Source organism: Sorghum bicolor, chromosome 4 (assembly GCF_000003195.3).
Source record: "Sorghum bicolor cultivar BTx623 chromosome 4, Sorghum_bicolor_NCBIv3, whole genome shotgun sequence".
Classification (NCBI taxonomy): Eukaryota; Viridiplantae; Streptophyta; class Magnoliopsida; order Poales; family Poaceae; genus Sorghum; species Sorghum bicolor.
In genome coordinates, this window is record NC_012873.2 from 51,048,787 (window position 1) to 51,075,792 (window position 27,006).

At 43.1% G+C, this 27,006-nt stretch overlaps 3 protein-coding genes across 4 annotated transcripts; all 3 read right to left on the reverse strand.

Annotated features, from left to right (window-relative positions):
• LOC110434868 (WD repeat-containing protein LWD1-like) lies at positions 4,150-5,924 on the reverse strand. The gene has a single exon (XM_021459650.1). It carries the CDS (start codon positions 5,788-5,790, stop codon positions 4,540-4,542), a length of 1,251 nt encoding a protein of 416 aa, XP_021315325.1. The 5' UTR covers positions 5,791-5,924; the 3' UTR covers positions 4,150-4,539.
• Positions 15,921-17,695, reverse strand: LOC8059609 (WD repeat-containing protein LWD1). Its single transcript, XM_002453869.2, has one exon. The coding sequence runs from the start codon at positions 17,559-17,561 to the stop codon at positions 16,311-16,313; it is 1,251 nt and encodes a 416-aa protein (XP_002453914.1). The 5' UTR covers positions 17,562-17,695; the 3' UTR covers positions 15,921-16,310.
• Positions 25,172-26,692, reverse strand: LOC8059610. 2 transcript variants are annotated; one of them, XM_002453870.2, is made up of 2 exons: positions 26,583-26,692; positions 25,172-25,931 (listed from the first exon to the last, which is right to left on the reverse strand). In XM_002453870.2, the coding sequence occupies exon 2, from the start codon at positions 25,900-25,902 to the stop codon at positions 25,558-25,560; it is 345 nt and encodes a 114-aa protein (XP_002453915.1). In that variant the 5' UTR covers positions 25,903-25,931; positions 26,583-26,692; the 3' UTR covers positions 25,172-25,557. The 2 variants fall into 2 exon arrangements, with proteins under 2 accessions (XP_002453915.1, XP_021313855.1); XM_021458180.1 differs by having other exon boundaries at positions 26,587-26,672.

A 27,006-nucleotide genomic window follows, 5' to 3' on the forward strand; every position in this document is an offset into this window, starting at 1 on the left:
TAGCATCATATTCTTATGTGTATGTAATGTGGTAGTTTATTTCTAGGACATGTATTGCTTGTCAAAGGAACAACAAATAAGCTTTTTTTTGCTGATAAAGATACTGGTTTCAAATACTCCACTTTATGCTCCAGTTTCATATAACAACCACTTTATGCTTGAATCCTATATAAGATGTGTTGTCTATTTTAGCCCCATTGAAATTACCCCTTGTTATAAATCTATAAACATCATAGTTGATGTCCTTTTCTATTTATAGTGCAATCAAAGATGCCTAATCTCTAGAAGATGAAGATCACAATGCTTTTGACCAGATCGGTTGTAGACAGCTATATATGTGTTTGCATAGATGTGACATGTTACGTCGTTGCCCAACTCTGTGTTTTGAAAACTTCATGGTTGCAGTCATGAATTCCGGCCATGAAGTGTAATGTACGACTCAATAGAGTGGTCATACTTGTAATGAATGGTTGTATAATTTATGGGTGAATAGAATCATGATGGCAGGGCACAAACTATACTATACATGATACTTATATATTTTGTGCTATGTATCTAATGATAATATATTCTTGATCGGTGTGATAGTGTTGATGCATATGCTTGGTGTCTTATCCATATTTGTCATCTATAAATCGGTTTTTTGTTTAGAAATCATGTAGGGTGCCCGAAGGGCGCCTAATATTCTAGTTGAATTCAAAGTCAGGCACGCTGAACGTCTCGTCCTACACAGCGCCACCTCAATCACGAGTTAAATCTGACTACAAATAGATTTTCTTAAAAAAATAAAACAAAATTTCAAATAATCAGATTTTTTTTTGAAAGGTTGTGGAATTAAAAACCATTGCAAGATTTTATTAAAAAATAAAAGAAAAAAATTCAAATAATCTGTTTTTTTAAGATTGTGGAATTAAACCCAAAAGAAAGACCTTGAGTCACTAGTGCATTGGGGAGTTTAAAGTCAAGTTATTAATGTGAGAATAGATAAAGGAAGACCGAATTTGACATGGAGTAGACAATAAAGAGATTTAAAAGATTAGTATATACCTAGATATCTATGTTTGCATAGGAAATACCTAGAAATCTATGTTTGCATAGGAATGCTTGCAAAACAGCTCATGTGCCTAAGTGTGACTAGCGACTCATGTTAGGTTTCAACTTTGGTCTACCCCAACTGGCCTAAGGCCTTGTTTAGTTGAATTTTTTTTTGTAAAATGAACACTATAGCACTTTCGTTTGTATTTAGGCCTTGTTTACTTCCCAGAAAAATTTGCAAAATTTTTCACATTTCCCGTCACATCGAATCTTTAGACGCATGCATGGAGTATTAAATATAGACGAAAATAAAAACTAATTGCACAGTTTGGTCGAAATTGACGAGACGAATCTTTTGAGTCTAGTTAGTCCATGATTGGACAATATTTGTCAAATACAAACGAAAGTGCTACAGTGTCCATTTCCCAAAAATTTTCGGAACTAAACAAGGCCTTAACAAATATTGTCTAATTATGGACTAACTAGGCATAAAAGATTCATCTCGCAAATTATAGGTAAACAGTGCAATTAGTTATTTCTTTTATATGTATTTAATGCTCCATGCATATATCGCAAGATTCGATGTGACAAGAAATCTGAAAAATTTTGCAAAATTTTTTAGAACTAATAACACTTGCAAAAGCTTTAGCTTTAGCGTACAAGGCCTGAGACTAAGGCTTTGCTGTTGTTATTGTAGAGGTTGTGGAATTTAAAACCCTTGTACGCAAACAGAAGCGGAGAGGAATGCAAACAGAAACCGATGGATTTTTGCTCTATTAGGTTAAGAATATGGGTCAACTTCGCTACCCATGAGTTTATTAATGGGACAAAAGCTAGACCCAGCGGGTTTGTGGGCATGGGTCTGGATGTGTAGTACCCAAACCCGCAAACCCATGGGTTTTTTAAACCCGATTCACCATATCATCACACAATATAATTAGTATATAAAGTACAAAATGCAAGAAAAAATAAACAAAATAGAAAACATGCATGCTCCATACTTTTTTTTTAGTAGAAGCTCCTTATGTGAAAGCTGCAGCTGGCTAGCGCGTCTTAGTGCATGCACTCAGTTCATCTGGACTCAAAGATATGCCAGATGTTGGCACTGAGCATTAGCAGGTCATGGCCCGATGCATGCTAGAGGTGAGTGTTTCTGTCAGAACTCGCAAATTTTTAGTGCGAAGGTGTAATAACACATAACATGAGTCCCACCTTGCCAATTAATTCAACTTTAAGTATTTTGGTGCGCTATAGAGTAGACTTGCTCACTTGACTGGATGACTATCTTATGACATGCTGTGATGGGCACGGGCAACCCGTTAAATACCCGTGACCCGATGGACATGGGTTTGAACACAAAATCAAACATGTGACTGATCATGGATTTTTTAGTGGGCATATTTTATATTAATGGGCATGGGTTTAGGATGGCAAAACCCAACGGGTTTGTACCCTTTGCCATCTTTACCCCCACCCCCACCACCCAAAAAAAAGTCACTGGTGTATCAGTGATGGAATAATTTGACAACAGCCCTGCGTCATGTGAGGCAAGTAGTTTAGTCTGTGACTTCCGTGCTTCTCATATGCATGCTTTCCCATCCGGACATCCAATCCAGTAGGTAAGCACACAAATTCAGCAAAGAATGGGAAACCTAGCGACAGGTAACACCTATAGTGGAACGTGAAGCATGAATGACATTATTGTTTGGGAAAAAAAAACGCTCTCCTTTGTCACGAATCAGCATGTTTCTTAAAAAAACACCAAGGCAAATAATAGAAACAAATACTTACTAAAAGCACAGCAACAACAAAAAGCATGAAAGACTTTCTGATTCCACTATTTTTATATATCCCGAAAGAAAAAGTAGGATGTCTCCAACTGATAATATCTTGGATGCATCTTTTGTTTTCAGATAAATCCCTCAATTAGAAGCAAGATGAATAACAAAATTAAGCTTTTAGACCTAACTGGCACCCGCACCAAAGGATAGCAATCGAGTCTCACAAAACCTTTCACCATTGGCTCAGTTAAACAAAGGTTCATACCGTTTTGGAACTTAGAAGCCAAAATAGGACTGGGAAGCGAACTTAAACAAAGACTGCAAATAAAGAATTGCAGCTATGCAACCATGGGGTTGATAAACAGAAACTAAGACAATCATGGGTCAACACTTCCAGCCTGTTCGATTGAGCTTATCAGCTGAATCTGTCAGCCATTCAACATTGTTTTTATCTCACAACAAATCAGCGAACATTACTGCCATAACTTATCAACTCATAACAAAGAGTAACACAATTTCTAAGGAAAAAAATCCCACCACAAGGCTCCAGACATGTGGCTAAGTGATGTAAGAGTTCTGACAAGAATCCCATGCCATGTCATGCAACAAGGAAAGTTAACCACTTCCTCACATCTCATATGCATGCCTTCCTATCAAGTCTGGCGGTAAACACTCATCTGACAAAGTCAGCAAAGGAAGAAAACCCACAAAGCAGCCACTGAAGCCAAACTGGTAACACCTCGAAACAATCCTTATGTGAACTTTGTTAGGCCATTAATCTTTGGAAACTAAAAACAAATCCAATCCTTTGTTGCAGCAACAAAACCTTTGCTATAGTCACACAACAGAAGCTATGAGCTAAAGATTGAATGCAAGGATCAAAACACACCAGCATTCGGTGCTATAAAATCAAGGATATATATTCTATAGGATGAAAATTAAGCAGAAAAAAGGGAATGAGATATAAAATGTGTGAACTATAGCTACAGGTTTATAGGTATTACAATTAAGGCAGCCAAACAAATTCATGAAACTGAAATAACATATCAATACATAACACAGCTTTATAACTTCTAATGCATACAAGATGGATGCAAATTCTAACAAGCAACTTAAGAATTATATACATGTAAATGCTACCAAGCATAACATTCAAGCACAAATAAGAACTTAACTACAGTGCCAATTCCAACTATTAACAAGACAAAATGTAGCATAGCTACTTGCTCTAAAAATCCAGAAATAACAAGGAAAACAACTGGTTCAATCACAAGACATAACAAACCAAGTTGTGCAATCACACAAAACACATATACAAAAAAAAACAAAAAACTGAGAAAATAACACACAGGGAATATTATCGGTTATAGGGCACATATGACCATCGCAAGTTCAACAAGCAAGTTAAGATGTGAATCTACATGCTACCGGGCAGGCGGGCAGAATTCTAGGACCAAGAACAAACTAAATTCAGTTCCCATTATCACCATCACTAACACCAGAGCAGCTCCTTACTCTACAAACCGAGTTCATTGCCAATTCAGCTTCTAATTAGCAAGTCTTCTGTTCTATAACTAGAAATGACCCACCACGAATATCAGTTGTCCACAACATAAATAAGCAACTAAAGCAAGCACAAAAGATTATCCTCCCATGGCCTAACCTCATTATCCAAGTTTGGCATTCTTTTTACTCCTCAGTGAAACAGGGCAGAATTAGGAAATCAGACCCTGAGAATCTGAAGCTTATTGGCAAATGCAATTGCAACCCAGTCAGGCTGGGTTGCCGACCACTGCAACTGCTCAATCTCTGCCCCTGCTGTATATGCCAAAATGGGATCAAGACCGCCCTCAGCTGCTGCTGCCGCAGCTGCGTTACCATTCCCATTGCCACTACCATTGCTACCAGTTCCCATAGATGACAAATCCCATATCAGTGCCTGCATGTCATCCCCAGCTGTGCAGATGTGGCAAGAAGAGTGAGGCGCCCACGCTATGGCATTGACAGGGGCATGGTGACGATGTAGCTCTACCACTGGCAGTGTTGGGTAGCGGATATCAAGCACAACCACCTTGGGGCTGTCCATGATGATGGTGGCCATGTACCTTGGGTCCTGCTTGTTCCAGCCCAACCTCACGAGTGGTGTCGGGGACGCAGTCCCACCATCCCCGGCGCCCGAGTTGGAACCGCCGCCGCCGCCACCTGAACCAGACTCATAAATGATTGTGGAGTGCTCCTTGTCCCGTAGGTCAAAGACGCGGACAGAGCCGTCGGCGGAGACGGAGGCAAAGACCCCCGCGCCGCCCCAGGCGATGTCGTAGACCTCCTTGTCGTGGGCGATGAGCTGGGTGTCGACGGCCTCGCGCTCGACGTCCCAGATGGTGCAGGTGGTGTCGATGGAGGAGGTACCGATGCGGCGCGGGTCGGCGTCGTTCCAGTCGAAGGAGGTGAGCGGGCCGCAGTAGTCGCTGTTGCGGTTACCGTTGAGCTCGCAGCGCAGCTCGATGCCCGGCTGCGGGGTGCCGTTGCAGCGGACGGAGCCGTTGTTGTTGTTGGCAGAGGCGGCGCCGTCGTCGGCGTCGTCGGGGGACGGGATGCGCCAGATGCGCAGGTGGTCGGCGGAGGTGGCGAGCAGGTCGGGGCGGAGCGCGTGCGGGTCCGGCATGAACATGGTCTTGGTGGGCGGGTACTGGTGGTCGAAGGTGAGGACGGGGGCGATGTCGCCCGAGGCCTCGTCGAGCTGGACGACCTCGACGCGGTTGGTGACCTGCTCGAGAAGGCTGGCGATGGCGAGCCGGTACTTCTTATCGCGGCGCACGCTCCAGTTCATCGCGTAGATGTGCCAGGCGGCCTCGTAGGTGTAGATCTCCGACCGCTTCGCCTCGCCGCCGCCGCCGCCGCCTACACCTCGGCTGCCCCCGCCGTTGCCCTGCTCCTGATCCGCCCAAGCATCGCCTTCGCCGGCTCCGCCCATGGCTCCGCCGCCCTTCGCCGCCGCCGCCGCTGCCGCTGCTATGGAAGGAAGGGAGTCGAGGTGGATAGGGGAAGGGAGCGGATTTGGGGGTTTCTGTCAGTTGAGGGGAAGAGAGGAAACGAGACGACTGATTGATAGCGGTGTGCAATGAAAGCGTCGCGTTTTTCTTGAGCTTCTCTGGGCTGGGCCTTTGCGCTTTCCGCGAGGAGATGGTAGGTGGCCCAGTTGGCTCTGTAGGCTGGGTTTGCGACTTTGCGCTGCTAAAGCCTTCCGTGTGATTTTTTTCAACTCCCATCGCACGAATATTTAGATAGACAATTCTTACAAACTGCCATATAGAAAATTCTAGAGGCTGTCATGTTTGTTTGAGTGGAGCAAAGGATATTAAATACATCATCTTTCAGTGTGATAGAGCAAAGGAAGTGTTGACGGACAGCTTTATCTATTGTTGCCTATAAAATGGCGATGAAGAAAGAAGCAATTGTGCAAAAAGGGTGTCAAAAACCTCCTGAAGGAATGATCATGATTAATGTGGATGCATCGTTTGATGATGAGGAGTGTTGAAGCACATGAGTTGTAATTCGAGATCACTCACGAGGAGTGATTGCAGCAGCGCATAGCTTTGTTTCCCATGTAATTGATGCGCCTATGGTTGAATCATATGCATTAAAGAAAGGTCTTTTGCTGGCACAACATATTGGAGGTAATAGACTTATCATTCAGTCAGACTGTATGGAGGTGGTAGAAACGATGAAAGACGGAGTTTTTTCAGCAAACTCAGCGACTGCTATCTATGATGAATGCATTATTATATGGAGCGGGTTCCAGGAAATCTCCATTGAGCACTGCAAAAGTGATGCTAATTGTGTAGCGCACGAGTTGGCAAGGCGAGCTAAGCAAACAAATAAAGATTGTATTTGGGATGATGAGCCATCTAGTTTCATTAATGAGTTTGTAAAGAGATGTAACTATCTTCAATTAATAAAGCTTGCGTATGCTTTGTTAAAAAAATTATTATTTATAAAATTAAAAATACAGCTAGAAAATAATTTGCGAGACGAATTTTTTTAATCTAACTAGTTCATAATTGAACACTAATTATCAAATAAAATAAAATATTGTAGTACCCGTTAAATTTTAACACCCCAACAAAACACCCTCTAAAACTAGTTGATGACAATATTCAAAGTTAACAACGGAGTAAGGAGGCCCGTCGCTGAAAACATTGTAACATCCTGCTTTATCCTCTTTTAGAGAAATCAGACTATTTTATTAGTATAATAATCATTCTAAGATGATAGAATCGAGCTTACAAAAGAAAACTGGCTAAAACTCAATTCCGAAAATTAAAGAACATCCATAGAACACAAACAAACACATTGTCGCAGTCTCTAGCTTGTAGCAAGCCTCTAACACAACCTCATATGTCTCGCATCACTACAACTATGCCCAGAGACGAAGCCAATGTGTCCCAAGAGTTTTGTTGTGTCAACATTCTTCAAAAACAACTCCATTTCGTGTTTGTCAAATGGACCAACAAATCACCGTTCCTCCTATACCAATAAAAAGCATCTAAAAGTTTTATCCGTATTGTGACACCAATTATCAAATTATATGGAATATATATACTATAGAAAAGATTTGCAATATTTTTTATACCAAATATATACTATAGAAAATACATTTTACCAATTTTATAAAAAATATGCAGTCTAAGTGTGACCAAAGGGTGCATTTTCTATCTCATCTTCAATAAACTATGTGTGCATACTAATTTATCAGTTTGAGTATATTTATATACTTATTTTAAGATATTTTAAATCTCAGTACGCGCAAATTTTCAAAAGAACCCATACCTTTTAGTATATTACTGAGATACCACTACAATACTATATAAAATAAGTATGCATACTTACATACTTAACATAGATATTATCCTAGATGGTTTAGTATGATCATATACTACATCTACATACACTTCATCAGGTCATATATGCTCTAAGTCTAGAGATATACACATGGGAGTAACTACTCCCTTGGGATATATTTCTTGACCAATCTAATAACACTATTTGATATCATGTTTTTTGTATTTTTATATGAACTTATAATCAAACATAAAATTGTTTGACTTGGTAGGACATCCGGGCGCATCGCTGTTGTCAGGACTAAAGTATTCAAGTTATCACCTTTGCCGATAGTAAGGTCAAATCGGCTGGCACGCCTTAACGTTTGAATCGGGTATTAGCCCTTTGTGTTTGCAGATCAGTTTTTGCATCAACAGGCTCAAGAAGCATAGAAAATCAAAACACATGATAACAATTTTACGAAATCCATTATTTATTTAGTCCAAATCATAATTGCTATCCATAGAAACTCGTATATGTAAGCACATAAACGAAACTGCTACAGTATCCCGACCCAAAAAATTTTGGAAACTAAACAAGGCCCTTGTCAATCTACTCGCCTGCTAACGCAGATGCAGACTTGAAAACGTCGAGACAAACGCCTGCTGCGGCCGCCATGCATGACGCAGATGCAGGACTTGGCCTCCCGAGGGATGTTGGCACCCAGCTTCTCCTCCAGGGGCTTCAAGGTCTCGAGGACAGCCATCACTTCCGAAGCTCGCCAAGCCGCACGAGCGGCCAGGAGCTCAGACGCCGAAGCATCTACCAACGTCGGCAGCGCTCCGGATGCGTCGTTGGCAGGGAAGACGACGGCCGAGCCCCGTGGTGGGCCTAGTGGCGAGGAGGAGATAAGAGGAGGGATGGAGTGGCTGGTAGACCGTCACCATCGATGCTCCAGGAGGCGAGCACGGTGCTCATCCAGGGGTGGCGAGCTGCACACGCGACGGCCGGGCTCCAGGGTGGGTTGCGACGGGGTGGTTGGGGGTGGCGGCGGATAGGGTGGCTGGATAGGTGGGATTAGGGTTTGGGGTATATATATATTGGGTCTGGTGGACTGTTGGGTGAGCTAGTTGGCTGAACCTAGTTTGGTGGAACCAGAAAACACAAATTGGACTAGGGCTTCTAATAACTATTGGGAGCCCTAAGCTCCTAATAGTATATATATATATATATATCTTTTCTTTTTTTTACTTTAAAGACCCATCTACAGTATATGAAATGTATTTCTTTTCTAGGTGGAACCAGATTCCAGGTTTTATTTTGCATTAGTGATGAGTATTCTGCATCCATGACTGCTTTCCAATTCTTAAGAGCATCTCCAACAGTTATGCAATTGGACTTTGCATTCTTGAAATTTGCCAAAAACCTTAAAAATTGCTCTCCAACAGTTTTGCATTTGACTTATGCATTTTGGCAAACTTGGCATTTGATGGACCAAACTTGGCATTTTTGCATAGGCACAATGGCTTGGCAATTTTGATATCCCGAGAATCTTGGACTCCTTGTCGTGCCCGTACTCCCACGTCGTGGTAGTTTCCCCACGAGACGACTCCGTGTGGAAGCCTTGGGACCTGGATGCCGCGGTGCACCCTGGGACTGTTGCCTCGATCGGATCTCGACGACCTGGTCCAAGCGGCGACATGGACTTGCGGGATGAACACGGCCGCGCGACGCGCGAGAGAATTGGCGGCAACAGGCGGAGGAATTGCGCGCGACGGGCGGAGGAATTGCGCGTGAAAAAGAAAGCGCCAGCGCGACGCGCGAGAGAATTTCCCGCGGAGATGAAAGATTCCTGGACAAAAATAGTTTGGTCCACTATTTTGGGAAATGCCAAGTCAAAAATGCCAAACACTTGGACGTTTAGGGACTTGGCAAACTCTAACAAATGACAAATTCCAATTGCATAACTGTTGGAGATGCTCTGCACAGCTGCTTCTTGATTTCGAGGCTCATCAGCTCAGGCTAGAAAATTAAAGGAAGAGCGCTATTTTTGGGCTGTCGGAGGGTTTTCCACCGAGACATGGGCCTAAACTGAAGGCCCGCCAGTTTGAAGAGAAGTCTTTGGAAGAGAAGTCTCGTACAAGCTCGGTGGCCCAAAGAAATGTCCTTGGATGAAAAAAACAATATTGCCGAAGGAGAAGTCCCCGGGCATCTCCAAGAGTTTGGCAATTTTGACTTGGCAAAAAAATTATACTAGTTCCGGAGATCAGCGAAAAAGCATTAGGTTGTCAGCTTCCTATAAAAGCGCACGCATGCAGTATGCCAAGTCCAATTGTCAAATTGTTGGATAGGAGATTTTTTGAAAGTTTTAGCAAAAAAACAAAAATGTCAACCTATTTGCAAAACTATTGGAGTTGCCCAAGTTATTAAAACCCACTTGAGTTTGCAGCCATCACAAAATTTAGGGCATTGGTGGCTCATTTATGTGTTGACATGTGTCGCTTCATGTTTTGAAAAAAAACTCCTCTATCTTTCGAAAAAAACAACCCACAGTCTAGAGACATTCCAACAATCTCGCTCCTCCCACACCTGGCTTGGTCATGAGCGGCTTGGGGACAATCGAAACCCTAGCCGTCGTCCCCTCCTCCCTCCTCTGGGTACTGTCTAGCCGGCGTCGTCTCCTCCCTCCTCCCCTAGCCATCGACGCATCCTCCCTCCTCCCCTCTATGCCTCGTCATGTCGCACAGGCGCACCTGAATCTATGGGAGAAATGGAGTGCGGCCCTACCTCTTCCTGGTGGTGTTGTGCCGCGGTCGCCTGTGCTCCCGCTCGTGGCTCTACGACGACGTTGGGGCTTGCCACACCACTGGGTCATTCTACTCCGACCTAGCGCCTCTGTGAGATCGAAGGACCCATGCTGGCACTGCCAGATCCGCTCATCTGATGATCAGATTCATGCAGACATGGTTGGATCTACTCGCTTTTAGGTCGAAGTGCCCGGCTATGAGTTTGAGGACAGTGGTAAGATCTAGCGTGTATTGTTTTTTGTTTTTTTGTGCCTAACATCTTTGACAATGATGTTAGTATATACTCCTACATGAGAAGTCATGTTAGTGTATTGACTCTCTTCTGTTGTATGCTTGCTGAGACTTTTGTTCGTGATTTCATGTCTCCAAACAGCAGTATCACTGAATGGATATGGAATAGTGAATATGTAGGTATTTATATGATAATTCTCCAAGTGGACTCTGCTTATTATCCTGACAAAATCGGCTTCCTTTGATTTTGATTTATGTAAACAAGATGATTTGTGCGTTGACACCTACAAGGTTTGTCATAGAGCAAGGAAAAAGCACCTTTACTGAGCAAGGTGAGCAAAAATTCCTCATATATGGTGCCTTATTGGCCCCATTATGCCATTTAGAATGGAATCTTTTCAAAAAATTAACACTAGAGAACAGGTAGCATAAGAAATTGCTAGCAAATCATGCATTTGTTTTTTTGCCATTGTTTACAGATTCGGATGAGAGAATAATGATACAAAAGCAAGAGGAATGGAAGCGACAATGCAAAAATAAGATAATGTAAGCGGCACATTCAGCACATTGCTAATTGAGCTTTGACTTCTAAACTTATAACTGACAGTCTTATGGTGTTGTGAGAAATGGCTCTGTATCATGCTATGGTGTCACGTTCTTTAGGTAAACTCAAAAGTCCTTCTACTAAGTGCATGATTTTTTTATTGATGTATATTATCATGGGCATAAAATCACTGCAGATCCTTACCATTTTGGTAGCAATCTGCCAAGGTAGGAGCGGTGTGGAAAGTCCTTCCCCCTTCTTGTCATTGCCTTGTTCCTCTGTTGCACTTAATAGTAGCTCACTGCTGAGCTTGCCTAGGCTGATGTGGGCTTGGAGGTCACCAACCCAAGGTCAGCTTTCCTTGTGGTCATTGCCATATAATTTCACTATATTTGCATTTGCAAAAGATCTGTTAGTAGAACATCAGTTTCTACATGTCCTTGTGGACATGTTTCCACCTGTTTGAATCTAAAGTTGGTTGTGGTCTTGGTTAGGATAGTATATTAAGTCTTCAATGCTGAAATAAATTTCTATGATCATTTTGTGTGCTCGTAGCATCATATTCTTATGTGTATGTAATGTGGTAGTTTATTTCTAGGACATGTATTGCTTGTCAAAGGAACAACAAATAAGCTTTTTTTTGCTGATAAAGATACTGGTTTCAAATACTCCACTTTATGCTCCAGTTTCATATAACAACCACTTTATGCTTGAATCCTATATAAGATGTGTTGTCTATTTTAGCCCCATTGAAATTACCCCTTGTTATAAATCTATAAACATCATAGTTGATGTCCTTTTCTATTTATAGTGCAATCAAAGATGCCTAATCTCTAGAAGATGAAGATCACAATGCTTTTGACCAGATCGGTTGTAGACAGCTATATATGTGTTTGCATAGATGTGACATGTTACGTCGTTGCCCAACTCTGTGTTTTGAAAACTTCATGGTTGCAGTCATGAATTCCGGCCATGAAGTGTAATGTACGACTCAATAGAGTGGTCATACTTGTAATGAATGGTTGTATAATTTATGGGTGAATAGAATCATGATGGCAGGGCACAAACTATACTATACATGATACTTATATATTTTGTGCTATGTATCTAATGATAATATATTCTTGATCGGTGTGATAGTGTTGATGCATATGCTTGGTGTCTTATCCATATTTGTCATCTATAAATCGGTTTTTTGTTTAGAAATCATGTAGGGTGCCCGAAGGGCGCCTAATATTCTAGTTGAATTCAAAGTCAGGCACGCTGAACGTCTCGTCCTACACAGCGCCACCTCAATCACGAGTTAAATCTGACTACAAATAGATTTTCTTAAAAAAATAAAACAAAATTTCAAATAATCAGATTTTTTTTTGAAAGGTTGTGGAATTAAAAACCATTGCAAGATTTTATTAAAAAATAAAAGAAAAAAATTCAAATAATCTGTTTTTTTAAGATTGTGGAATTAAACCCAAAAGAAAGACCTTGAGTCACTAGTGCATTGGGGAGTTTAAAGTCAAGTTATTAATGTGAGAATAGATAAAGGAAGACCGAATTTGACATGGAGTAGACAATAAAGAGATTTAAAAGATTAGTATATACCTAGATATCTATGTTTGCATAGGAAATACCTAGAAATCTATGTTTGCATAGGAATGCTTGCAAAACAGCTCATGTGCCTAAGTGTGACTAGCGACTCATGTTAGGTTTCAACTTTGGTCTACCCCAACTGGCCTAAGGCCTTGTTTAGTTGAATTTTTTTTTGTAAAATGAACACTATAGCACTTTCGTTTGTATTTAGGCCTTGTTTACTTCCCAGAAAAATTTGCAAAATTTTTCACATTTCCCGTCACATCGAATCTTTAGACGCATGCATGGAGTATTAAATATAGACGAAAATAAAAACTAATTGCACAGTTTGGTCGAAATTGACGAGACGAATCTTTTGAGTCTAGTTAGTCCATGATTGGACAATATTTGTCAAATACAAACGAAAGTGCTACAGTGTCCATTTCCCAAAAATTTTCGGAACTAAACAAGGCCTTAACAAATATTGTCTAATTATGGACTAACTAGGCATAAAAGATTCATCTCGCAAATTATAGGTAAACAGTGCAATTAGTTATTTCTTTTATATGTATTTAATGCTCCATGCATATATCGCAAGATTCGATGTGACAAGAAATCTGAAAAATTTTGCAAAATTTTTTAGAACTAATAACACTTGCAAAAGCTTTAGCTTTAGCGTACAAGGCCTGAGACTAAGGCTTTGCTGTTGTTATTGTAGAGGTTGTGGAATTTAAAACCCTTGTACGCAAACAGAAGCGGAGAGGAATGCAAACAGAAACCGATGGATTTTTGCTCTATTAGGTTAAGAATATGGGTCAACTTCGCTACCCATGAGTTTATTAATGGGACAAAAGCTAGACCCAGCGGGTTTGTGGGCATGGGTCTGGATGTGTAGTACCCAAACCCGCAAACCCATGGGTTTTTTAAACCCGATTCACCATATCATCACACAATATAATTAGTATATAAAGTACAAAATGCAAGAAAAAATAAACAAAATAGAAAACATGCATGCTCCATACTTTTTTTTTAGTAGAAGCTCCTTATGTGAAAGCTGCAGCTGGCTAGCGCGTCTTAGTGCATGCACTCAGTTCATCTGGACTCAAAGATATGCCAGATGTTGGCACTGAGCATTAGCAGGTCATGGCCCGATGCATGCTAGAGGTGAGTGTTTCTGTCAGAACTCGCAAATTTTTAGTGCGAAGGTGTAATAACACATAACATGAGTCCCACCTTGCCAATTAATTCAACTTTAAGTATTTTGGTGCGCTATAGAGTAGACTTGCTCACTTGACTGGATGACTATCTTATGACATGCTGTGATGGGCACGGGCAACCCGTTAAATACCCGTGACCCGATGGACATGGGTTTGAACACAAAATCAAACATGTGACTGATCATGGATTTTTTAGTGGGCATATTTTATATTAATGGGCATGGGTTTAGGATGGCAAAACCCAACGGGTTTGTACCCTTTGCCATCTTTACCCCCACCCCCACCACCCAAAAAAAAGTCACTGGTGTATCAGTGATGGAATAATTTGACAACAGCCCTGCGTCATGTGAGGCAAGTAGTTTAGTCTGTGACTTCCGTGCTTCTCATATGCATGCTTTCCCATCCGGACATCCAATCCAGTAGGTAAGCACACAAATTCAGCAAAGAATGGGAAACCTAGCGACAGGTAACACCTATAGTGGAACGTGAAGCATGAATGACATTATTGTTTGGGAAAAAAAAACGCTCTCCTTTGTCACGAATCAGCATGTTTCTTAAAAAAACACCAAGGCAAATAATAGAAACAAATACTTACTAAAAGCACAGCAACAACAAAAAGCATGAAAGACTTTCTGATTCCACTATTTTTATATATCCCGAAAGAAAAAGTAGGATGTCTCCAACTGATAATATCTTGGATGCATCTTTTGTTTTCAGATAAATCCCTCAATTAGAAGCAAGATGAATAACAAAATTAAGCTTTTAGACCTAACTGGCACCCGCACCAAAGGATAGCAATCGAGTCTCACAAAACCTTTCACCATTGGCTCAGTTAAACAAAGGTTCATACCGTTTTGGAACTTAGAAGCCAAAATAGGACTGGGAAGCGAACTTAAACAAAGACTGCAAATAAAGAATTGCAGCTATGCAACCATGGGGTTGATAAACAGAAACTAAGACAATCATGGGTCAACACTTCCAGCCTGTTCGATTGAGCTTATCAGCTGAATCTGTCAGCCATTCAACATTGTTTTTATCTCACAACAAATCAGCGAACATTACTGCCATAACTTATCAACTCATAACAAAGAGTAACACAATTTCTAAGGAAAAAAATCCCACCACAAGGCTCCAGACATGTGGCTAAGTGATGTAAGAGTTCTGACAAGAATCCCATGCCATGTCATGCAACAAGGAAAGTTAACCACTTCCTCACATCTCATATGCATGCCTTCCTATCAAGTCTGGCGGTAAACACTCATCTGACAAAGTCAGCAAAGGAAGAAAACCCACAAAGCAGCCACTGAAGCCAAACTGGTAACACCTCGAAACAATCCTTATGTGAACTTTGTTAGGCCATTAATCTTTGGAAACTAAAAACAAATCCAATCCTTTGTTGCAGCAACAAAACCTTTGCTATAGTCACACAACAGAAGCTATGAGCTAAAGATTGAATGCAAGGATCAAAACACACCAGCATTCGGTGCTATAAAATCAAGGATATATATTCTATAGGATGAAAATTAAGCAGAAAAAAGGGAATGAGATATAAAATGTGTGAACTATAGCTACAGGTTTATAGGTATTACAATTAAGGCAGCCAAACAAATTCATGAAACTGAAATAACATATCAATACATAACACAGCTTTATAACTTCTAATGCATACAAGATGGATGCAAATTCTAACAAGCAACTTAAGAATTATATACATGTAAATGCTACCAAGCATAACATTCAAGCACAAATAAGAACTTAACTACAGTGCCAATTCCAACTATTAACAAGACAAAATGTAGCATAGCTACTTGCTCTAAAAATCCAGAAATAACAAGGAAAACAACTGGTTCAATCACAAGACATAACAAACCAAGTTGTGCAATCACACAAAACACATATACAAAAAAAAACAAAAAACTGAGAAAATAACACACAGGGAATATTATCGGTTATAGGGCACATATGACCATCGCAAGTTCAACAAGCAAGTTAAGATGTGAATCTACATGCTACCGGGCAGGCGGGCAGAATTCTAGGACCAAGAACAAACTAAATTCAGTTCCCATTATCACCATCACTAACACCAGAGCAGCTCCTTACTCTACAAACCGAGTTCATTGCCAATTCAGCTTCTAATTAGCAAGTCTTCTGTTCTATAACTAGAAATGACCCACCACGAATATCAGTTGTCCACAACATAAATAAGCAACTAAAGCAAGCACAAAAGATTATCCTCCCATGGCCTAACCTCATTATCCAAGTTTGGCATTCTTTTTACTCCTCAGTGAAACAGGGCAGAATTAGGAAATCAGACCCTGAGAATCTGAAGCTTATTGGCAAATGCAATTGCAACCCAGTCAGGCTGGGTTGCCGACCACTGCAACTGCTCAATCTCTGCCCCTGCTGTATATGCCAAAATGGGATCAAGACCGCCCTCAGCTGCTGCTGCCGCAGCTGCGTTACCATTCCCATTGCCACTACCATTGCTACCAGTTCCCATAGATGACAAATCCCATATCAGTGCCTGCATGTCATCCCCAGCTGTGCAGATGTGGCAAGAAGAGTGAGGCGCCCACGCTATGGCATTGACAGGGGCATGGTGACGATGTAGCTCTACCACTGGCAGTGTTGGGTAGCGGATATCAAGCACAACCACCTTGGGGCTGTCCATGATGATGGTGGCCATGTACCTTGGGTCCTGCTTGTTCCAGCCCAACCTCACGAGTGGTGTCGGGGACGCAGTCCCACCATCCCCGGCGCCCGAGTTGGAACCGCCGCCGCCGCCACCTGAACCAGACTCATAAATGATTGTGGAGTGCTCCTTGTCCCGTAGGTCAAAGACGCGGACAGAGCCGTCGGCGGAGACGGAGGCAAAGACCCCCGCGCCGCCCCAGGCGATGTCGTAGACCTCCTTGTCGTGGGCGATGAGCTGGGTGTCGACGGCCTCGCGCTCGACGTCCCAGATGGTGCAGGTGGTGTCGATGGAGGAGGTACCGATGCGGCGCGGGTCGGCGTCGTTCCAGTCGAAGGAGGTGAGCGGGCCGCAGTAGTCGCTGTTGCGGTTACCGTTGAGCTCGCAGCGCAGCTCGATGCCCGGCTGCGGGGTGCCGTTGCAGCGGACGGAGCCGTTGTTGTTGTTGGCAGAGGCGGCGCCGTCGTCGGCGTCGTCGGGGGACGGGATGCGCCAGATGCGCAGGTGGTCGGCGGAGGTGGCGAGCAGGTCGGGGCGGAGCGCGTGCGGGTCCGGCATGAACATGGTCTTGGTGGGCGGGTACTGGTGGTCGAAGGTGAGGACGGGGGCGATGTCGCCCGAGGCCTCGTCGAGCTGGACGACCTCGACGCGGTTGGTGACCTGCTCGAGAAGGCTGGCGATGGCGAGCCGGTACTTCTTATCGCGGCGCACGCTCCAGTTCATCGCGTAGATGTGCCAGGCGGCCTCGTAGGTGTAGATCTCCGACCGCTTCGCCTCGCCGCCGCCGCCGCCGCCTACACCTCGGCTGCCCCCGCCGTTGCCCTGCTCCTGATCCGCCCAAGCATCGCCTTCGCCGGCTCCGCCCATGGCTCCGCCGCCCTTCGCCGCCGCCGCCGCTGCCGCTGCTATGGAAGGAAGGGAGTCGAGGTGGATAGGGGAAGGGAGCGGATTTGGGGGTTTCTGTCAGTTGAGGGGAAGAGAGGAAACGAGACGACTGATTGATAGCGGTGTGCAATGAAAGCGTCGCGTTTTTCTTGAGCTTCTCTGGGCTGGGCCTTTGCGCTTTCCGCGAGGAGATGGTAGGTGGCCCAGTTGGCTCTGTAGGCTGGGTTTGCGACTTTGCGCTGCTAAAGCCTTCCGTGTGATTTTTTTCAACTCCCATCGCACGAATATTTAGATAGACAATTCTTACAAACTGCCATATAGAAAATTCTAGAGGCTGTCATGTTTGTTTGAGTGGAGCAAAGGATATTAAATACATCATCTTTCAGTGTGATAGAGCAAAGGAAGTGTTGACGGACAGCTTTATCTATTGTTGCCTATAAAATGGCGATGAAGAAAGAAGCAATTGTGCAAAAAGGGTGTCAAAAACCTCCTGAAGGAATGATCATGATTAATGTGGATGCATCGTTTGATGATGAGGAGTGTTGAAGCACATGAGTTGTAATTCGAGATCACTCACGAGGAGTGATTGCAGCAGCGCATAGCTTTGTTTCCCATGTAATTGATGCGCCTATGGTTGAATCATATGCATTAAAGAAAGGTCTTTTGCTGGCACAACATATTGGAGGTAATAGACTTATCATTCAGTCAGACTGTATGGAGGTGGTAGAAACGATGAAAGACGGAGTTTTTTCAGCAAACTCAGCGACTGCTATCTATGATGAATGCATTATTATATGGAGCGGGTTCCAGGAAATCTCCATTGAGCACTGCAAAAGTGATGCTAATTGTGTAGCGCACGAGTTGGCAAGGCGAGCTAAGCAAACAAATAAAGATTGTATTTGGGATGATGAGCCATCTAGTTTCATTAATGAGTTTGTAAAGAGATGTAACTATCTTCAATTAATAAAGCTTGCGTATGCTTTGTTAAAAAAATTATTATTTATAAAATTAAAAATACAGCTAGAAAATAATTTGCGAGACGAATTTTTTTAATCTAACTAGTTCATAATTGAACACTAATTATCAAATAAAATAAAATATTGTAGTACCCGTTAAATTTTAACACCCCAACAAAACACCCTCTAAAACTAGTTGATGACAATATTCAAAGTTAACAACGGAGTAAGGAGGCCCGTCGCTGAAAACATTGTAACATCCTGCTTTATCCTCTTTTAGAGAAATCAGACTATTTTATTAGTATAATAATCATTCTAAGATGATAGAATCGAGCTTACAAAAGAAAACTGGCTAAAACTCAATTCCGAAAATTAAAGAACATCCATAGAACACAAACAAACACATTGTCGCAGTCTCTAGCTTGTAGCAAGCCTCTAACACAACCTCATATGTCTCGCATCACTACAACTATGCCCAGAGACGAAGCCAATGTGTCCCAAGAGTTTTGTTGTGTCAACATTCTTCAAAAACAACTCCATTTCGTGTTTGTCAAATGGACCAACAAATCACCGTTCCTCCTATACCAATAAAAAGCATCTAAAAGTTTTATCCGTATTGTGACACCAATTATCAAATTATATGGAATATATATACTATAGAAAAGATTTGCAATATTTTTTATACCAAATATATACTATAGAAAATACATTTTACCAATTTTATAAAAAAATATGCAGTCTAAGTGTGACCAAAGGGTGCATTTTCTATCTCATCTTCAATAAACTATGTGTGCATACTAATTTATCAGTTTGAGTATATTTATATACTTATTTTAAGATATTTTAAATCTCAGTACGCGCAAATTTTCAAAAGAACCCATACCTTTTAGTATATTACTGAGATACCACTACAATACTATATAAAATAAGTATGCATACTTACATACTTAACATAGATATTATCCTAGATGGTTTAGTATGATCATATACTACATCTACATACACTTCATCAGGTCATATATGCTCTAAGTCTAGAGATATACACATGGGAGTAACTACTCCCTTGGGATATATTTCTTGACCAATCTAATAACACTATTTGATATCATGTTTTTTGTATTTTTATATGAACTTATAATCAAACATAAAATTGTTTGACTTGGTAGGACGCTAGAATTGCTTTTTCTTTTGGAGGGATGGAGGGAATTGAGAAAATGCGCTGTATGGATGTTGTCAATTGGGCATTGATAGACCAAGTCGTCTAGGGGGGCACCTCCACCATGTTGCCTCTTCCTCCGATTTCTCTCTATTCCTATTTCTTCGTTCTCTCGTTCATCTAGGCACAAAGCTTGTAGGGGTGCTTCATACTGTGATATCAGTGGGCCGGGGAATCTGCAGTGGAAAAAAGGCCAGATTTTATGGGAATATGTTTGCAACGAACTAAGCAATGAGCCTGTTTGCTTGACTAAAAGTATTGTTTGTTGATTTATTATGAAAAAAGAATACTGTTGAATAACTGTCAGATCAGCAAGGCGAACATGGTGTTGCACGGCACAAAGCACATGCGAATCTTCTCGTCAAGAAGAGATGTCACGAGAGAATATAGTTCGGTAGGAGAATGCATCATTTGTCACTCTGCTAGATGCCTTGTCTGTACTGTAGTATGTAATAATAAAACTGAAAAAAAAAAATCAAAGAGCCGTTTCCCACAATCTAGAGCTTCCAATGCAAACAAAACAAGAGTCGAGAGCTCGAGATTATCAGTACGTTTCATTTCCACTAACCGAAGAGGTTAAATACATCACATCTGACCAAGATCGTGGAGCACATGCATGATGCACACAAGCATATAATCAGTGCGCCGCTCTAGCGACAGAAGCTAATTAAGCTGCAGGAGGCAGGGAGGGAGCAGGTGCTAATACGGCTTGAGGTAGTCGAAGAGATGGTCCCGGAATGTCGCCGCATCCGCCGTCGGCGACCCAACGGGAGAGCGCGGCACGTCGGCAGCTTGCTGGTTCTGATCCCTCAGCCTCTGCTGGTGCTGGCCCGGGGCTGCTGCGGTTGCCGGTGGCAGTGGCAGCTTCAGCTTGTCGATCTCTATCTGCAGCGCCCTCATGTGCCGCCGGCGCCGCTGTGGCTGCTGCTGTTGCTTCTTCTGCTCCCGGCGCTTGTTCACGTACTCCTCGTGGATGAACACCTCAATCATCTTTGATCACTCCCCAATCAAGCTCCTCTATCTGCTTCCTACCAGCAGCCTAGCTAGATACTTGTAGTCTTGTACCAACTATACTTGTAGTAGCTAGCACACAATAACGGACTCGATCGCTGTACTAGAAGCTCCCAAGATCTGGAGGATGTTAACAGAGTTACAGAGAGGAGCACTACAAAGTGATGAACTGAAGAGCACAGATGGGCAGCAGGAAGAGTGGTGCTGGTATTTGTGCCGAGCTAGAGCTTAGCGTCCGCATCTTTATAGGCAACCAAGTCAAATCAATTATTCGTGTGCTCAGACACTTGTCCAGCTTACACAGGCCAGCAGCTGCTACTTGCTAGGCATGTGCCATGAAAGGGGTCCAGCCAGCAGCAGTGTGACACAGTTTAATAGCCGCTTATTAGCAGTATGAGCAGTTAGACATAAGTCCAAAATTAGCTCAAAGTTAGCACTACGCGTAATAATTTCTTGACATGTGATCCAACTGCATTATTTTGTTTGCATTGTCTGGAATCAGATCCCTGCTTCCACTCGACCTTATCCGCTACTAGCTAGCACTATAGCAGCAGTAAGCAAAGCAGGACTCGCTGTTCCCGTCACCGACTCATCGCGTGAGTCCCGTTTCAGGACTTGGTTAACTAATCCCTGAAGATGCTTAACACTGATGGTGTGTCGAGAATGTTGCATTATACAAGTCCATACAGTATCAGGCGCGAGCTGCTCGAGGGGACAGTGAACACGGGGACGGTGCGCGTGCCAGTCCAGATGGCCTCCCTGCCCAGAAATTGCCTCCTGGTCCTGGTGCGTGGTGTCGGAGGCTCTGACAGGCTTTAGGTTCAATTAGCACTCAACTTTAATTTGGCAAATCGCAGCGGCATCAGCGGTCGGTTGGCACGTGGATTAGAGAAAAAGCGCCAGAAAGCAAAGAAAACGGCAACGGCATAGCATCTGCTGCAAGATGGAAATTGGATTGGGTTCGAATTTGATAGTAACATGTGTTCTTTAAGTCAAGCTGCTGCAAGTTTCATCCTGGCACTGAGAATTAGAACTGATAAACTCACTCGTCAGCCGTCACCCCTAGTACAACAACTAAATTCCATCAAAGTAAATAAAGATACTAGTAAAGCAGAGAGAATACTGCAGCAGCAGCTGCAGCAGCATTCACAGCTACCAGTAGGTTCTGTTCGCTAGTCTGAAAACTTATGACTGAAATTACTATTGACTGATTTTTTGTGTAAGAAAAACACAGCTGGACAGAAAAGGAAAGCGAATGTTTTGAGCACAAAGAAATCCTCTTTCAATTCCTACAACTGGGTCCAAATTGAATTGTAACACGTACAACAGCCATCAAGACATTACTAATGCCTTCAACTTGCACTTTTGTGTCAGCACTCCCAATTCCCAAATGCTTCCATACTCCAGAAATACCCATTGCCGTCCCTATGTTGAAGACACATGCATGTCTGGGGGTTGGGGGGAGATTACCAAGTGCTTATCTTTAGGGTGTTGCTTTCAATAGAGTTTGTCGCATTAAACGCCTCATGGTGCATCAGTGTCGGAGCCTAAGCATGGCACCCAGGGTTGCTAGGCCTTAGGTCTGCTAGGGCACTACTCCCTCGGTTCCAAAAAGAGTATCATTTTAGATTTTCGTACTACAAGTTTGACTCAATTTATAGAAAATACGTGCAGTATTTGTATCTCTAAATAAATTTGTTTCAAAAACTAGACTTAAAGATCTTTCCAATGATACTAATTATGTACTATAACTATTAATATTGTTTTCTATATATTTAGTTAAAGTTATTTTTCGGGAAGCGAAAACGACATTTATTTTGGGACGGAGTGAGTAAGTAGTACTCTCTCCATCCTAAATATAATACTCCCTCTATCTCTGAAAGGTTCAATTTCTAAAATCCGTATCAGTCAAGTTTTTTAAAATTTGACCAACTTTATAGAAAAAAACATCAATATCTGTGACACAAAATAAGTATTTTATGAAAATATATTCTAAGATAAATTTAATGTTACTAATTTGGTACTATAAATCTTAGCCTTTTTTCTAGAAATTCAGGCAAAGTTTAAAAATTTTGACTTAGGACAACTCTAGAAATTGAAGCTTCACACGGAGTACAATTCTCGCTTCCAATGAATCAATCAACCTTAAATTTGACCAAATATAAGGAATATAATAATATTCCTAATGAGTAATAAATATCATTAATAGATAAATTTAAGAAAGTATGAATTCAAATGTGGGATCATATTTTCTTTTTTGCAAATTAGATTACGTTCTTTTTAGGACAAAGGTAATATTTCATTAAAAAGGTCTATTTTACCTCCTTAAAGTATCATTGTATTATGAATTGCCTCCTTGAACTCCAAAACCTTTCAAATGAATGTCCTTGGTCGAAATGGTTTTGGTTGTTTTGTCTCTTTTTGTTAGTTAAAAAAATCAGTAAATACTTAATAACGTTTTTGAGCCACATAAGATGACGTAAGGTTCTAAAAGTTCCAAAAAATCTATAAATTCGTAAATCAACATGTTTTTGAAACTTTTTGACAATAAAGATACGAGATGCAACATAGACTAATGTTGAATGAATTAATGCTATGCATTAGCATCGGTTTCGTCTTACACTTTTTGTTATGAAAATTTTTCAAAACATGTTTAGACATCAATTAGAATATTTCAAGAATTTTCTTGTTTTTCTTACATTTTTCTATTTTCTTAGAGCTGCATATATCTTTTGGAAGCTCTTAGATATATTTTCATAATCTCTAAATGTTTTATTTGGGTTCTTTGTATCCCAAATTATATATCTTTCCTAGGATTTTTCTTGGCTCAGATACATTTTGTATGGTTTAAAAACCCTATAATGTATTTAACTAAAAAAGGACAGGACCTTCTTCAAGACCACTTCAAACCAGGTAGGGAGTTAATTTGAACGGTTTTGAGAGCTCAGGAGGTGTGATGTCTAGTTTTGAAAGTCCAACGGGAAAAAAAGAAATCAAATTACAACAATAGTTAAAATTAAAGGTTTTTTCCTATTTCATTCATTGCTGCCACCCTAGGCCGCCAGTGCGCTTTGGGCCTCCAGGCCGGCGCCTCTCGGTCTCGGCGTCGTCACTCGTGGCCTCGTGGGCTTGTGGTGTCCTTGGGCCCGCGCGTCTGTCGCGCCGTGGAGCCTCACCGCAGCACAGAAAGCAGATGAGGCAGAGATGACCGACTCCCCCCACCTTCAACCACTTTTCATCATCATCAGACTTGAAACGGAACCCAACGGCTCGCCGCGAACGGCCGCTTTATCAAGTGATGACGAGGAATTCCGTTCGTCCCCGTCCGTCCAGCAGCTGGCATCAATATCTGCTCCACGTTGCCCTGTAGTTAAACGAGAGAGAATCTCTCGTGCGTCCGTCCGCCGGAATCAAAATCATCCATCGCCGCCGGTTTTGTTTAGCAGCAGCAACGTACACAGCCTGACCCAGAGCTGCACGGATCATTCATATATAGCATTATTAGCATCATCACCCATCAACAGGCATTATGCAACGGCTACAGCTTTTGTCAGTGGTGCGTGTGTGTGTGTGTGTGTGGAGGCCAAAGAAAGAGGAAGGCCGATCCACATCCATCTGCTGCCAGCACCTATAGCTCCAGCTAGCAAATGATCTCTCATTCTAGTTCTCATCAGTGCATCATCAGTTATCTCCCTCCCAAACTCGTCGTAACCACCTTGCACATGATCGCGGTGGAGACCTGGTGGTGGGTGACCAGTACTTGTGGTTGTGGTAGGCCAAACCACGTCGAGCTACAGAGCTAGCAACTCATGCACTCATCTGGAGGGATTTTTTTTTTTTTTTTTTTGCTAGTCCCCGCGATGCTTTTGATCAGAAAATGCTGAATCTACTTGCGTGTTCTGTCAGATATACTCGACTCGACTGTGTGTGCGTGTGCCCCAGTCGATGGATGATGTGGACCACCGATAGAAGACAAAGAGAGGTCCGGTCCAAATCGCATCCTAATCCCATCTTAATCCGTCAAGTTCAAAGCTAGTACCAACAATAAATTCGAAGCGGCATAATATTTGGGGAGAATTGACCTAGCAACCAGCGAAAGCCACATCACGTCGTCCTCTTCGCCTTCAAGGCTCCAGCTGCTGTACCTGTACCTTCCACCTCACCTCAAGAACTCTAGAACATGGGCGATCCCAAACTGCCACTGATGAAGATCTTCGTGTACGGTACCAACTCTTTACCAAAAGCAAGAAGTTTTCCAATAGAGGCTGCAAACACAGCGAGGAGTAGCAGTAGTAGCTTGCTCAAACTGCCCAATCGACGCACAACAGACGACAGACCATCACATCACACAAGGAAATCTGGAAAGGATCTCCTCTCAGACCATCAGATTCCAGTGATTTCACAACAAGGGGTGATCATACTTGAAATAGTAGTAGAATGGTAAAGAGAGGCAATTAATTACATAGGCATCCAGTTTCACCGTCTCCCAAATCAAGGATCCAGTTCACCAGTTGACAGGAGCAGGGACAGGGAGGAGCCTGGGGGAGTCTCATCTTGGCAAGGAGGATGGCACGGCGGCCGGCAATCAGAGATTCAGAATCACGAAAGCAGGGAATCCCACGCAGAAACGAGCAGGGAAAAAAAAAAGAGGCAAAAGCGAAGAGAAGAAGAAAAATTTCTTCCGATAACGCGGATCACAACAAGGGGAATTACTAATAGGCTCCCTTCTTCTGACACGACAAGTATCCCTGCGCCTCGGTGACGACAGCAGCTCCGCGGGCGGCGGCGGCGTCACTTACTGGGCCTCGACGGTGCGGGAGGAGGCGGAGGACGGGACGCCCTGCGCGGGCGCGGCGGCGGCGGGGGAGATCGGCGGGGACGGGTGCGCGTGGCCGTGGCCGTGGCCCTGGGAGTTGGTGCGGTGGAGCCGGCACTTGAAGGAGCCGGCGTGGGTCGGGGGCGCGCACACGCACTTGCCCCCGCCGCCGTGGCTGTGGCTCCCGGAGGACGCGGAGGAGAAGCTGCGGCGCATGTGGCGCGGCGACGCCGCGGCGCCCGTCGGGGTGGTGCTGCTGCTGTGGCTGTGCGGGCCGTGGAACCTGCCCTCCTCGCCCGTCGTGTCCACGTAGTTGGACGCCATCGATCGGTTCTTCTTCCTCCCTCTCTGATCTGCAGATGCCAAGAGAAAGAAAGAGCGTAAGGCCGGCCATCAGTCAGCGAGCAACATCCACAAGGAAAACCGCAAAAATAAATGCGACAAAAAAAACACTACTAAATAGAAATCCAGGAGCAAATCCTTATGCGTAACGCAGCGAACAACAGCACAGCGAAAATTTCAGGATTCATCAGTGGACGAACCCAGGCACCGTTCCGTTCGGTCAGTGACGTTCCAGTTCTTACAGTTGCACTTGCACAAGATTCACTTTCAGGAGTAAGATAATATAAGCAAGTGATGTTACATATTAGGCCTTGTTTAGTTCCGAAAAATTTTGGGAAATAGACACAGTAGCATTTTTGTTTGTATTTGATAAATATTGTCCAATCATGGACTAACTAGGTTCAAAAGATTCGTCTCGTCAATTTCGACCAAACTGTGCAATTAGTTTTTATTTTCGTCTATATTTAATACTCCATGCATGCGTCTAAAGATTTGATGTGATAGGGAATGTGAAAAATTTTGCAAAATTTTCTAGGAAGTAAACAAGGCCTTAGCAAGATTTCTTAGCATCTCATCTCATCTCATCTCATCAGGAGTACTCCTATCCTAGTAGATAAGATTAAAGCTAGGACAGCAGAGAGGGAGGAGGGTGGAGAGGCTACCTACGGACGAAGACGACGACGGCGGCGGCGGAAGAGGACGGCAGCAGTGTCACAGAGCGGCAAACTGCGGTATCCAGGCCTTGGCGCCAGTTTTATAGCCGGCGAGCGAGAGGTCAGTCAGAGGTGCCCGCGGGCAGGCCGGGTAGGGGGCTGCCCGGGAATCCCTCCGCCAACCCAACTCGCGGGCCCCACGGTCCCACAAGCCATCGGCGCAGCCCGGGGCTCTGGTCTGGGTCCACATGAGGACGATGCCCTTCCCGCCCGGTCCGCTGTAATAACCGCTGCCCTCCGGGCCCCCGGATCGCGTCGTCTGCGCGGCAACGGATTTGGATCCATTCGGGCCCGGCGGAGAGGACACGCTCCTGGCCTGCTCCTACTCCTACTCCTACGTGCGCACTGCCTAGTTTTACACGCGTAGTACGTG